Here is a 13304-nt window from a genome sequence, read left to right as displayed (position 1 = left end):
ATGCCGGCTGGGCAATCGGTCCAAATTCATTCAGGCTGCGCTCGCTCCCTGCCTGTCAATCAGACAGGCGGGAGCGAGCACTGAGAATACAGAGGAGTGCATTGGCTCGCACACCGGCCCCGCCTCCCTGCATACACTCGCATACACTCTACTCTACTACTTGGGCATTTCTTTTTTGGGGTGGGAGAGTGGATTGCGGGGTTCAGGGGAGAAGGTTGCGGGGTCCGGGGGAGCAGGTTACGTGGCCGTAACTCAGATACTGTTTCACCACAGGGTGCCTCCAGCTGTTTCACCACTACAACTCCCAGCATGCCCTGACAGCCAATAGATGTCAGGGCAAGCTGGGAGTTGTAGTGGTGAAACAGCTGTAGGCACCCTGTATAGGTGAACTAAGGGCGGAAGTCGCCACCCCCCAGCAGGCATCAGTGATGTCGTGCCTGCTGGGGAAGTCTGCCTGGTAGTGAGCACACTACCAGGCAGACAAAAAGGCATTTCTAAGATAATAAAAAAAAAATTGTAAAGGCAGAAAAGGGGTTTAGGGATAGATGGGCAATAGGCAGCGACAGAAAAAAATAGGATGGTGGGAACTACTCTTTAAAGGAATGAAGCATACAGTAGACTGCCAGACAGGGCAATGGTTATATCAGTGGATTTCTCCATTCCTGGATTTGCGGGATGCGACAGGATACATTTATATTGGAAACATTTAAGATAAACTTCCAGTCGGCTCCTTCATCTTCTGCGTCCCACAGATGTCTCTCATGAGACAGGCCCTTGGGCTCTGTACATATGGAGCAGGTCCCACTGGATATGAAGGTTATTTCCTGCCCCATCCTTGGGCAACTTTAAATGCACACGTTAACCCTTTCAACACATAGACCTAGACTCATAGAATTCTGAATTGGAGAACACCCATGCGAAGAACGTCCTGCGCCATTTTGATGGGTTCACACATAGTTCCAGAAGTGGAACCAACACGGAAAATAACTATATTAGAAATGTTTGCACGTTTTTATATGTTTTGGACCCAACTATTGGTGTTGGCTACAAAATACTGAATGTGAATACTGAACAAGTAAATCCAGCTATATCTGGTTCTCATTTTGGAACGAATGTTGCATATGTACATGCCCGAAACGTACACGATGGTGTGCGTCTCAACTGTGTTTAATCCGTATGCCCTAAATATTAGGCTTTGTGCATACACAGTTTTTGTTTTGTTTTTTGCTATTTTTTGCAATTAAATTGGCCCATGAACGTCCAGTTCATGGCTGAAAAGAACAGACCTTAAATGTCTATTTTTTATTCAAATAAATAAGACAATAAATACATATACAAAAATTAATAAATTAAATAAATAAATATAAAATAATAGCTCAATAGAAAAACTGCCAGTATTTCCCTAAAATCAAGTGCAACTTTTACGGTTAATAAAAAAGTTAGTTTTTTGGTTCTTTGTTTTCACATTTAGGGGCTTTTTTTCATCCCACAAAGCAGTGTTTTCCAAACAGTGTGTCTCCAGCTGTTGCAAAATTACAACTCGAGAGTTTAGCAACAACTCGAGAAACACTGTTTGGAGAACACAGCCATAAAGGACTGTTTTTTGCGGTAGCATAAAAAGTGGATGAAAAACTCCTCCAAAAATATTGGAGAAAAGTTTCATAAATTGCACAGAAAACAGAGCAAGTGGCAGAAAAACGACTAAAATTTCCGAAAACTAGACTTTTTTTTTAAGGATCACTCATAGCCTTAAATGGGCACTCTCCTTAGAATAAACCTGTCTCTTTGTTCATTATTAGTTCAAAACATGACTTCCTCACCCCCTTACAGTTTAAATAGGCATTGTTTCATGTCAACAAACTTTGCGCAGATCAATAGTTCAAGCGTATACAGTATAAGAAACTTTGTGATATATTTTACTTAACAAACATGCTTCTTTCTCCTGCTATCAAGCTTCTTCCCTCTCCTGTGAGACTTTATTCCATTTTGACAATCAGCTCAGCTTTGTCCTGTGTCTGCAAGACAAGCATTATAAGTCTATGGGGGAGAGGGGGAAGCTGAAGACAAGCAATACAAGTCTATGGGGGGGTGGAGCTCAAGACAAGCAATACAAGTCTATGGGGGGGGGGGAAGCTCGAGACAAGCAATACAAGCCTATGTAGGGGGGGGAAGGAGGGAGCTCAAGACAAGCAACACAAGCCTATGTAGGGGGGAAGGAGGGAGCTCAAGACAAGCAATACAATTCTATGTAGAGGGAAAGGAGGGAGCTCAAGACAAGCAATACAAGTCTATGTAAGGGGGAAGGAGGGAGCTCAAGACAAGCAATGCAAGTTTATGTAAGGGGGAAGGAGGGAGCTCAAGACAAGCAATACAAGTGTATGTAGAGGGGAAGGAGGGAGCTCAAGACAAGCAATACAAGTGTATGTAGAGGGGAAGGAGGGAGCTCAAGACAAGCAATACAAGTCTATGGAGAGGGGAAGAAGGGAGCTCAAGACAAGCAATACAAGTCTATGGAGAGGGGAAGAAGGGAGCTCAAGACAAGCAATTCAAGTCTATGGAGAGGGGAAGGAGGGAGCTCAAGACAAGCAATACAAGCCTATGTAAGGGGGAAGGAGGGAGCTCAAGACAAGCAATACAAGTCTATGTAGAGGAGAAGGAGGGAGCTCAAGACAAGCAATACAAGTGTATGTAGAGGGGAAGGAGGGAGCTCAAGACAAGCAATACAAGTCTATGTAGAGGGGAAGGAGGGAGCTCAAGACAAGCAATACAAGTCTATGGAGAGGGGAAGGAGGGAGCTCAAGACAAGCAATACAAGTCTATGTAAGGGGGAAGGAGGGAGCTCAAGACAAGAAATACAAGTCTATGGAGAGGGGAAGAAGGGAGCTCAAGACAAGCAATACAAGTCTATGGAGAGGGGAAGGAGGGAGCTCAAGACAAGCAATACAAGTCTATGTAAGGGGGAAGGAGGGAGCTCAAGACAAGCAATACAAGTGTATTAGCTTGGCCAAGCATGCATATGGTTGCAATAGGTAGAGGTGAGTAAGACACTTTGGTGGTGGCCAATATTCTACAAGAATGAAGGATTGGGCTCTGATCAAAGTTCTTCGGATGAACTCCTAATGGGCATTAAATAGTCAACTGGTCCTGCCTAAATCGCCAGATTTGAACAATGTTAGTCTTATGCGCATGGCGACCTTATTTTCAGCATTTTGTAGCAAATCAAGACAGGGTGTGGAAAAAAGTAAATGAAGATCTACAACATCTCCAAAACAAGAGGGATGCACATCAAGGGGCCACCATGGCTTTGTTCTCATGAAGACTTTCACATAGTTTTTCATTCCGCACATCATATTAATACGGTTCTGTATACAGTGGTCCCTCAAGTTACAATATTAGTTGGTTCCAGGACGACCATTGTATGTTGAAACCATTGTATGTTGAGACCATAACTCTATGGAAACCTGGTAATTGGTTCTGAAGCCACCAAAATGTAATCCAAAAATAGGAAAAAGTGAGGATTAAACAAAAATAAGTAGATAACTAATATAGATAAAGCAAATCCTTACATATAAAAGTAATAAAGATCTGCTGGGAGCTGTAATCCCTGTCTATGTAGAGGACAGGAGCTTCTTCAGGGTCCTGTACAGAACACACAAAAAGTAAAATGGAGCCGCCCTTACCTGGTGTCCATAGTAACTAACCCCGGCACAGGTAAAGAGTACAGAACATGTAATACATCCCTGTACTGTAGAAGGCGCTACCTGACAGGAGTTCAGTGCATACGCTTCAGTAACACAGGGGTTTTACCAGTGAATGCCCATTCTGATTGGTCGGTTCTTCCAGCCATTGACACGTTTTGCAGATCTGGACTGTCTGTAGCATTGTATGTTGAGTCTGGTTTCAAGCTACAATGGTTCAGAAAAGACCATTGTATGCTGAAACTATTGTATGTTGAGGGATCACTGTCCGTGTATACGCGATTTACAGTAAACGTATATTCATGGATACGAAGGAATCTGAAGCATCTGAGATGGGTCGCTAGGGAATCTCATAGAACTAAAAATAAACAGACATCAAACAGAATATGGATGTAGCGACACGTTTTGTGCGGGGGCTGATGGAAACAGGTGACCATAACAAATGTGCACGCAGGCTGGGTGGTCTGAGAAGGGACAGCTGTCACTCTATAAAGCCCTCCATTACATTCCTGGGGGTAATGGAAACCGTGATAATCTGTTATCTACATTAGTAGGGGGAGGAGGACAATACACTGGGCCCTACAAACAGAAAAGACAGCAAGAAGCCCCTGTGTTTAGTAAGAGGCATCACCTCTGTCATTGTCACCCGGCGGCGTCACATCTGCTGGTCACACTTTTTTGGGAAGGGGTCACTTCCTCATCACAGGAGAGGAGTTCTGTCCACTGCATTATTGTCAGAATGGAAGGTTCTTCATGGAAAAAACTAAATAGGTAAAAATGAATAATGGCTGCTTAAGAGATTAAAAGAAAGATATTTCCACTATATAATAGAGGACCCCTTAAAAGGGGTTCTCCGGCGCTTAGACATCTTATCCCCTATCCGAAGGATAGGGGATAAGATGCCTGATCGCCGGGGTCCCGCCGCTGGGGAACCCCGTGATATTGCACGCCGCACCCCGTTAAAATGAGTCCCCTGAGCATGTTCGCTCCGGGTCTGATTCCGGCGACCACAGGGTCGGAGCGTTGTGACGTCACGGCTCCGCCCCCGTGTGATGTCACGCTCCACCCCCTCAATGCAAGCCTATGGGAGGGGTGTGTGTTCCCTGGCGGGACCCCCGCGATCAGGCATCTTATCCCCTATCCTTTGGATAGGGGATAAGATGTCTAAGTGCCGGAGTACCCCTTTAATATATAAAAGCTTACTATAGTATTGCATATTAACTAAAAGATTTTAAATGTTAAAAGGGGTACTCCGCTGCTCAGCATTTGGAACAAACTCTTCCGAACGATGGAGCCGGGAGCTCGCGACATCATAGCACCGCCCCCTCATGACGTCACACCCCCCTCCCATAGATTTGCATTGAGGGGACGGGGCGTGATGTCATGAGGGGGCGGGGCTATGACATCACGAGCTCCCGGCTCCAGCATTCGGAACAGTTTGTTCCAAACGCTGAGCAGCAGAGTACCTCTTTAATGAAATATGGAACTTAGTTAATCGGAAGGAAAAAACTAAACTAAAAAAGCAGTAAAACTCTACTAGAAAGTAGTACCGATCATCTATTTTGGAAACTCTTCAGACCCTTTCACTTTTTCTGTTTGTTATGTTGCTAAAATAAATTTAAAAAATAAGTTTTCCACCATGGATCTGCATTCAATAACCCATAAATAGAACGCGAAAACAACATTTTATAGACTTTCGAAACTTTGTTAAAAAGGTAAAAACTTTGTATGGACATAAGTAAAGTGACCCCCCCCCCCGACCTACGATGGCCGCCGACATACGATGATTTCAACATGCGATGGCCTCTCAGAGGCAGCATCAACATGCGATGCTTTTGTATGTCGGGGCCATCGCATAAACGGCTATCCGGCAGCGCAGACTGCTTCAGCTGCCGCCGGATAGCCGTTTACAGTGCCCCGTGTGGTCCGCTGACGATCACTTACCTGTCCTCGGGGCTCCGGAGCTCCTCTTCGGGATCCCCTGCATCGCCGGCGCTCTCCATCGTCATCATCACGTCGCTGTGCACGCCGTCCCGTCATCCAATAGGAGCGGCGTTGTAGTGACGTGATGGCGGCGACGGAGGAGGAGGATGCCGGGGAAGCAGAGACATCCGGAGCGTCGGGGACACCACGGGGACGCGGCGACAGCGATGGAGGGCGACATTCAGGGCAGCGGTGACGGTCCGGAGCGGCCGGGACAGGTGAGTACAACTTCCTTGTTGCACGGATCCCTCAACATACGGTTTCAACAAACGATGGTTCATTTGGAACGGATTACCATCGTATGTTGAGGGACCACTGTATTCAGACCCTTAGCTATGACACTTGAAATTTATCTCTGGCTCCTCCCATTTTTCTTGATCCTCTTTGAGATGTTTCTACACCTTGGTTGGAGTCACCTGTGGTAAAGTCAGATGATTGGACAGCTGACAGTGTATATCAGAGCAAAAAACCAAGTCAGGAGGCGGAAAGAGCTGCCTGTAAAGCTCAGACAGGATTACGTGGAGCCACAGATCTAGAGAAGGGGACTAAGAAATTCTGCTGCACTAAAAGTTTCCAAGAACACAACGGCCTCAAGAATTCTTACATGGAAGAAGTCTGAAACAACCAGGACTCTTTCTAGAGTTGCCTCCCTGTGAGCCTAAGTAATTGGGGGAGAAGGACCTTGGTAAGAGAGAATCCAAGAACCCAATGGTCGTACTGGCCGAGCTTCAAAGATCCTGTGTGCAGATGGGAGAAACTTCACGAAGGTCACTATCACTGCAGCCTAACTGGGCTTTATGACCGAGTGGTCATTTGATGGCTGTTCTAAAATATTGAGTCCCAATGAGCTTGATGAAAAAACAGCTGCTAATTCTGTTCAGTAAAATTAAGAATTAAAGGGGTACTCCGGTGGAATTATTATTTTTTTTTTTAAATCAACTGGTGCCAGAAAGTTAAACAGATTCGTAAATGACTTCTATTAAAAAATCTTTACCCTTCCAGTACTTTTTAGCAGCTGTATGCTACAGAGGAAATTCCTTTCTTTTTTAATTTCTTTTTTGTCTTGTCCACAGTGCTCTCTGCTGACACCTGATGTCCGTATCAGGAACTGTCCAGAGCAGGAGAAAATCCCCATAGCAAACCTATGCTACTCTGGACAGTTCCTGACACAGACAGAGGTGTCAGCAGAGAGCACTGTGGACAAGACAAAAAAGAAATTCAAGAAGAACAGAATTTCCTCGGTAGCATACAGCTGCTAATAAGTACTGGAAGGATAAAGATTTTTTTAATAGAAGTAATTTACAAATCTATTTAAAAAAAAAAAATATGTACCCCTTTAAGTGCAGTCTTTTCCATTTATGGCTTTAAAAAATAAAAAATAAAAAAAAAAAGAATAAAAAAGTGTCTTGCACTTTTTATTGTTTTCGTCCCAAAAAAAAAAAAAAAAACTGCTGACATTTTTTGTTTGCTTTTGGAGTGAATGGAAACAGGCGGGAGCTCATGATGTCATAGCCCTGCCCCTTGATGACGTCACACCCCGCCCCCTCAATGCAAGTCTATTGGAGGGGGCATGACAGTTGTCATGCCCCCTCCCATAGACTTGCATTGAGGGGGTGGGGCGTGACGTCATGAGGGGGGCAGGGCTATGACATCAAGAGCTCCAGGCGCCGGCTCCAGCATTCGGAATAGTATGTTCCAAACACTGAGCAGCGAAGTACCCCTTTAATAGTAAGGACCCATTTAGACAGCAGAAGTCCCGAGCGGAATTTAAAAATTCTGCTACGCAATTCTGATGCAGCAGCCTCCCATTGTTTTCAGCGCTTACATAAACAGTAAAAGGAGACAGAATCAGACAGCACTGTATCTTGTGTAGTGGCCGAGCTGGGTTACTGTATCTCACCTGGAAGCTGCAGTGACTCAACACGGCCACTACAAGTGTTCTGTTCTGACACTGTGGCTGATTGGTGGGTGTGCAGGGTGTCGGACCCCCACCTGTCAGATACTGAGGGCCCATCCTGAGGTCAGAAGTCCTGCAAACCCCTTTGATTGTCACAACTTGAAGAACTAAGATTGAAAGGAGCTTTATTAAAAAGGCAATATCTTTATACATTCCATATGTACATATATACACACACAAGATATTACAAACATATGGGACACACAGTCATGATTGACGTCTCCTACTGTCATAAGAAGTCATGTCACTAGATGATGCCGACTATAGACCACCTCAGGCTCGGCCACGCAGAACTCAGGAAGCCAATCAGCTGTGATACATCTTCAGTAGACAACTTCGTAAGGTGACCATGTATCTCTCCCAAAGTGACTGCTGCCTGAAAGGGAACACACAGTAAACACGATCATTGGCTACACTGACTATACATAACATTAAAGGGGTTATCCAGGAAAAAACTTTTTTTTATATATCAACTAGCTCCAGAAAATTTAACAGATTTGTAAATTAGAGTAGAAAACAGACATGGTGCTCATCTACAATCTTGTATAATGATCTGATTGCTTCTCAGCATAATATCAAAAACTAACAGGTTGTTAGTATACATTTTTGATCAAAAAGTACAAGCCCACTCGCCACGTCAAGGCCACCTATTTAGAGTGGGTCCCTAACGTCCCTAGCATAAAAATGGCGCAGCACCGGGCGGCGACCACCACCGCCGCGACTTCAGTGCCCACGGGGGGGGAGCGACCCACTGGCAGAGCGGCCCCAATGCCACTCAAACCAGTCTATGGGTCGCACCCGCCCGCAGACACGGCACCACGGCAGCAACGGACGCCGCACGGCACCACACCAGTGTGAACAAGGTGCAATGGCTCACTTACCATGCTCTCCCAGTCAGACTGGGAGGCTGCCAGGAATGAAATGGCCCATGTGTAGCTAACTACTACTTATATAGGGTTGGGCTGAGGGGGTGGGGAAGAGTGCAGCACATGTTCAAACAAAAAAAAAAGGGAAGGATAGAAGTCACAGTGTGAATTCGAGTAGAAAACAGACATGGTCACACATCTACAATCTTGTATAATGATCTGATTGCTTCTCAGCATAATATCAAAAACTAACAGGTTGTTATTATACATTTTTGATCAAAAAGTACAAGCCCACCCGCCACGTCAAGGCCACCTATTCAGAGTGGGTCCCTAACGTCCCTAGCATAAATCTGTTTTTCTACTCGAATTCACACTGTGATTTCTATCCCCTCCTTTTTTTTTTTTTTTGTTTGAACATGTTGTCTGCACTCTTCCCCACCCCCTCAGCCAAAGCCTATATAAGCAGTAGTTAGCTACACCTGGGCCATTTCTTTCCTAGCTGCCTCCCAGTCTGACTGGGAGAGCATGGTAAGTGAGCTATTGGACCTCGTTCACACTGGTGTGGTGCTGTGCGGTGTCCGTTGCTGCCGTGGCGCCGTGTCTGGGGGGGGGGGTGCGGCCCATAGACTGGTTTGAGTGGCATTGGGGCCGCTCTGCCGGCGGGTCGTTCCCCCCTGTGGGCATTGGTGTCGCGGCGGTGGTGGTCGCCGCCCGGTGCTGCGCCATTTTATGCTAGGGACGTTAGGGACCCACTCTGGATAGGTGGCCTTGACGTGGCGAGTGGGTTTGTACTTTTTGATCAAAAATGTATACTAACAACCTGTTAGTTTTTGATATTATGCTGAGAAGCAATCAGATCATTATACAAGATTGTAGATGTGCACCATGTCTGTTTTTCTACCCGAATTCACAGATTTGTAAATTACTTCTATTAAAAAATCTTAATCCTTTCAGTACTTATGAGCTTCTGAAGTTAAGGTTGTTCTTTTCTGTCTAAGTGCTCTCTGATGACACCTGTCTCGGGAAACGCCCAGTTTAGAAGCAAATCCCCATAGCAAACCTCTTCTAAACTGGGCGGTTCCCGAGACACGTGTCATCAGAGAACACTTAGACAGAAAAGAACAACCTTAACTTCAGAAGCTCATAAGTGCTGAAAGGATTAAGATTTTTTAATTGAAGTAATTTACAAATCTGTTTAAATTTCTGGAGCCAGTTGATATATATTTAAAAAAAGTTTTTTCCTGGATAATCCCTTTAAGCTTTGCACCTATAGATAAATCAGTGTACATATTGCTGCATTTTATTCCTGCTGTCCATCATTTACCATTTAGACACCATGATCAATGCCAACCAGTGTCTAAAGTATTAAAAAATATATATGTCAGCTAGCTCAGAAAGCTCATCGATCCCCCACAACATAATCCTAGGGGCCTGATTAGCTAAAATGGCGGCAGAGGGTCCCCTAACCTGCCTTCTACCTTACAGAGCGGCCTTAAAGGGGTACTCCAGTGGTAAACATTTTTTTTTTTAATCAACTGGTCCCAGAAAGTTAAACAGATTTGTAAATTACTTCTATTAAAAAATCTTAATCCTTCCAGTACTTTTTAGCAGCTGCATGCTAGAGAGGAAATTATTTTCTTTTTGAATTTCTTTTTGTCTTGTCCACAGTGCTCTCTGCTGACACCTGATGCCTGTATCAGGAACTGTCTAGAGTAGGAGAAAATCCCCATAGCAAACCTATCCTGCTCTGGACAGTTCCTGACATGGACAGAGGTGTCAGCAGAGAGCGCTTCCTGTGGAACACAGTAGCCAGGAGCAGTTGTGTGTGAAGCAGCTTTGGGTGTGTCCCTTTTTGTGTTTCTCCAGAGTTCCAGAGGCAGAGCAGGTGATTCACCAACCTTTCCCAGGGGTGTGGCAGGCTCCTTGGGAGAGTTTTCCCTGCATGGAGCCCCTGGCCTCCACTCCCCGTTCTTCCAGGCTGGCGGGGGGTGGAGAGAAAACAGCGACAGCCATTTTTCCGGCCGGAGGAAGAAGATCTGGCAGAGTCTGCAGCAATGCAGGCTCGGCTCCTCCGGCAATGGGTGCCAGCCAGAGATCCAGTGGAAGGAAGGCGAGGAGGCAAAGTATTGAGTTGTGGGCTGAGAGAGGGCCCGAAGAATCCAGCGAGACCTACTGCTCCCGCATGACCGCACGGTTTGCGGAATACGACCGCTGCGGTAGGGAGCTTAGGTTGATGAGAGAGGACCTGCGTGGAGCCCAGAATCTGGCGTGCTCTGGGTCCAAAAAGAATAAACTGGAACAGAAAAAGAGGATTGCAGCCCTGAAGAAAGACATTGCAAAGATGGAGGAGAGGAGAGCAGAGATCCTGGAGGGAAGCGGTCTCTTCAGGGAGAAGATGGAGAACCGGGATCGGTTTGCCGCCATGAAATCCCCAGGTAAGGTGGAGGTGGATGATGGGGAGAGTAGTGGCGGTGAAGAAAGAGAGGATGGTGGTGTTGGTGTAAAGGAGGAGGAGGTGGAGGAGAAGAAGTTGGAGGAAAGTGTACAGGTTGTGGAGGATGATGTATTGCCTGACCCTACTCCCTGTGACACCCAGACCACTAAGACTCAGGACAGCTACATAGAGCCGGCTCAGGTGGCACTACCGCTAAGCGATAGTGAGGATGATGATGTGGAGAGTGAGGCTGGGGGATTGCTGAGGGCTATAGTGATGCAGGAGTCCCCAGCCCACCTCCAGAATTTTACATTTGGTGATGACCAGTGTGATGACACATTAGTAAAAAGAAAGGCAAAAAAACAGAAGACCCAGGAAACTGTGCATTATGTGTTCCGTCCTTTCCAGCAGTCTGGGCCAGCTGCAAAGCTGGTTCAGGCTGCTGGGTCCTCTAAACTGCCAGACTCCGTTTCTGTGGTGGAACGGAGCCAGCATGGGGGATACAGCATGGCGTCAGTAAAAGCTGCAGACGCAATAGATGTGAAGCCCACCCATCCTGCCGGTAGGGAGGGGCAGGATGGGCTCATGGTGGGCAGCGCGAGTTATGCCCCTGGGTGCTCGGGGGGCGGTTCCCCGAGTACTGTGGGCATTACCGGCACTGCGGGGCACTCCCCTGTGAGGGGGGGGAGTGTCCGGGCGCCGGGATTATCCACAGAGCCTGTGAAGTCGGGTGAAGCAGGTGCTGGCGCTGTGGGAGGAGCTGGGGTGCGCCCGGTGGGGCAGTCCCAGAATCAGGATGTGATAGCAGCCATGAAGGAGAAGCCATCGGCGTCGACCCCAGCAGCGGCTAAGCCAGCACAAAGGGCTTTACTAAAGCCAGCCATACTACAAGTCCCAGCCAGCCCAGAATTTGTTAGTCAGGACAAGAATGTAGGATGTGATATTGATGGGTGTAGTAGTGTTGTGGGTGAGAGGAGTGTATGTGGGAGTGTCAGTGGAGTGAATGTTGATGGGAGTGGTAATAGTATGGCTGGAAATAAAGAGGTTGAGAATTGTGGTGTGAATGGTGTTGTAAGTGGTTCTGGCTCTGGGTCTGGTCCGGCTGCCCCCCCGGCAGTGACTGCTCCCAGGAGCTATGCTAATGTCGCTGCCGGGGGTTCAGGGGGGTCCCCGTCTCCGTCCGGCCCTGGGGGCCATTTGCAACAGCGCCTCCTGGAGGCTCTACGCAGGGGTGACAGGTCGATCCAGGTAGAGGGAAGGGGTGAGGTCGACCTGTCTTTCTGGATAGAGAGGCACGGTTTGGGGGCTTTCCGAGAGCGGAATGGGGAGGTGGTCTGGTCCCTCCCGACAACCGGGCAGGACAATAACCGTAGGAATGTGGTCCGTCTGATTTGGAGGGGCGAGGATGCGTGCCCACCTCGCGCTAAAGTGGTTGAGCTCCTCCTTCAGATGGAATTCAGGGCGAGTGACATCTTTGCCCTGATTCACCCCTACGGATCGTCTGAGTTTGACGTCAGTTTCGTTCGGCCGGAGGGGCTCGAACTCTTCTGGTCGAATTACGAAGTGGCAAAAAACGAGCCCGGCTGGCGGGATTTCGCCGTAAAGGCGATTTCCCGTCAGAATGCTGTCAAGAAGGTGACCGTTTTGACCCGTAACGAGTCACTTTCTTGTTATGACATCATGACCTGGCTCGGACGGTATGGGGATGTGACGGACATGCCCAAGAAAAACTTGGATGAGCACGGGATCTGGTCCGGGGCCTGGACGTTTTCCGTCAAACTCAAGCGTTCAGGGAGTACGGTTGCCCACATTCCGTCAGCCGCCTTCCTTGGACGTGATAGGATCCAGGTCTTCTACCAGGGGCAGCCTAAGGTCTGTCACAGGTGTGGCAGCCCCACCCACTTTAGTGCAGCCTGTACTGTACAGGTCTGCGCTTTGTGTGGTGGGGTGGGACATCTGGCCGCATCCTGTAGGCAGATCCGGTGCCACCTGTGTGGTGTCCTTGGGCACCCATTTAGCCGTTGTCCTAGCGCCTTCGCCCGTGCAGCGGCCGCTCCGGCTGAGGAGAGCTGTGAAGTTGCCTCGGCCGGGGAGGGTATGGGCAGGGATGGGGGTGCAACAGGGCTCGTGAGGAGGAAAAAGGGCCCCGCCAAACTAAGGCGGGAGGAAAATCGTAGAAGGAGTAGGGAGCTGGAGAGTGCCCAGGTGACGGGGGTAGCTCTGGCCTCTGCTCCTGAATGCGGCCCTGTAACCGCTGAAGCCCTGGAGGAGGATGTGCTGGATGGGGAGATCAGGAGGCTTCACAGAGAGGAAGGCAATATGGCCGACCCTTCCGATTCCTCCCACTATGAAAGTGTGGATGAGGA

General features: G+C 47.7%; 1 protein-coding gene across 3 annotated transcripts in view; it reads right to left on the bottom strand.

Moving 5' to 3' along the window:
• Positions 1–7746: 7746 nt before the first annotated feature.
• FIBP (FGF1 intracellular binding protein) overlaps positions 7747–13304 on the bottom strand; it is a 50379-nt gene continuing 44821 nt past the window's right edge. For all 3 annotated transcript variants that reach the window (XM_056527511.1, XM_056527509.1, XM_056527510.1), the window contains exon 11: positions 7747–8014. In XM_056527511.1, coding sequence (XP_056383486.1) covers positions 7945–8014 — 70 coding nt within the window. In that variant the 3' untranslated portion in view covers positions 7747–7944. The remainder of the gene's footprint in view (positions 8015–13304) is intronic.

The sequence above is a fragment of the Hyla sarda genome, chromosome 6 (assembly GCF_029499605.1).
Source record: "Hyla sarda isolate aHylSar1 chromosome 6, aHylSar1.hap1, whole genome shotgun sequence".
NCBI lineage: Eukaryota > Metazoa > Chordata > Amphibia > Anura > Hylidae > Hyla > Hyla sarda.
This window is presented reverse-complemented; position numbering and strand designations above follow the sequence as displayed.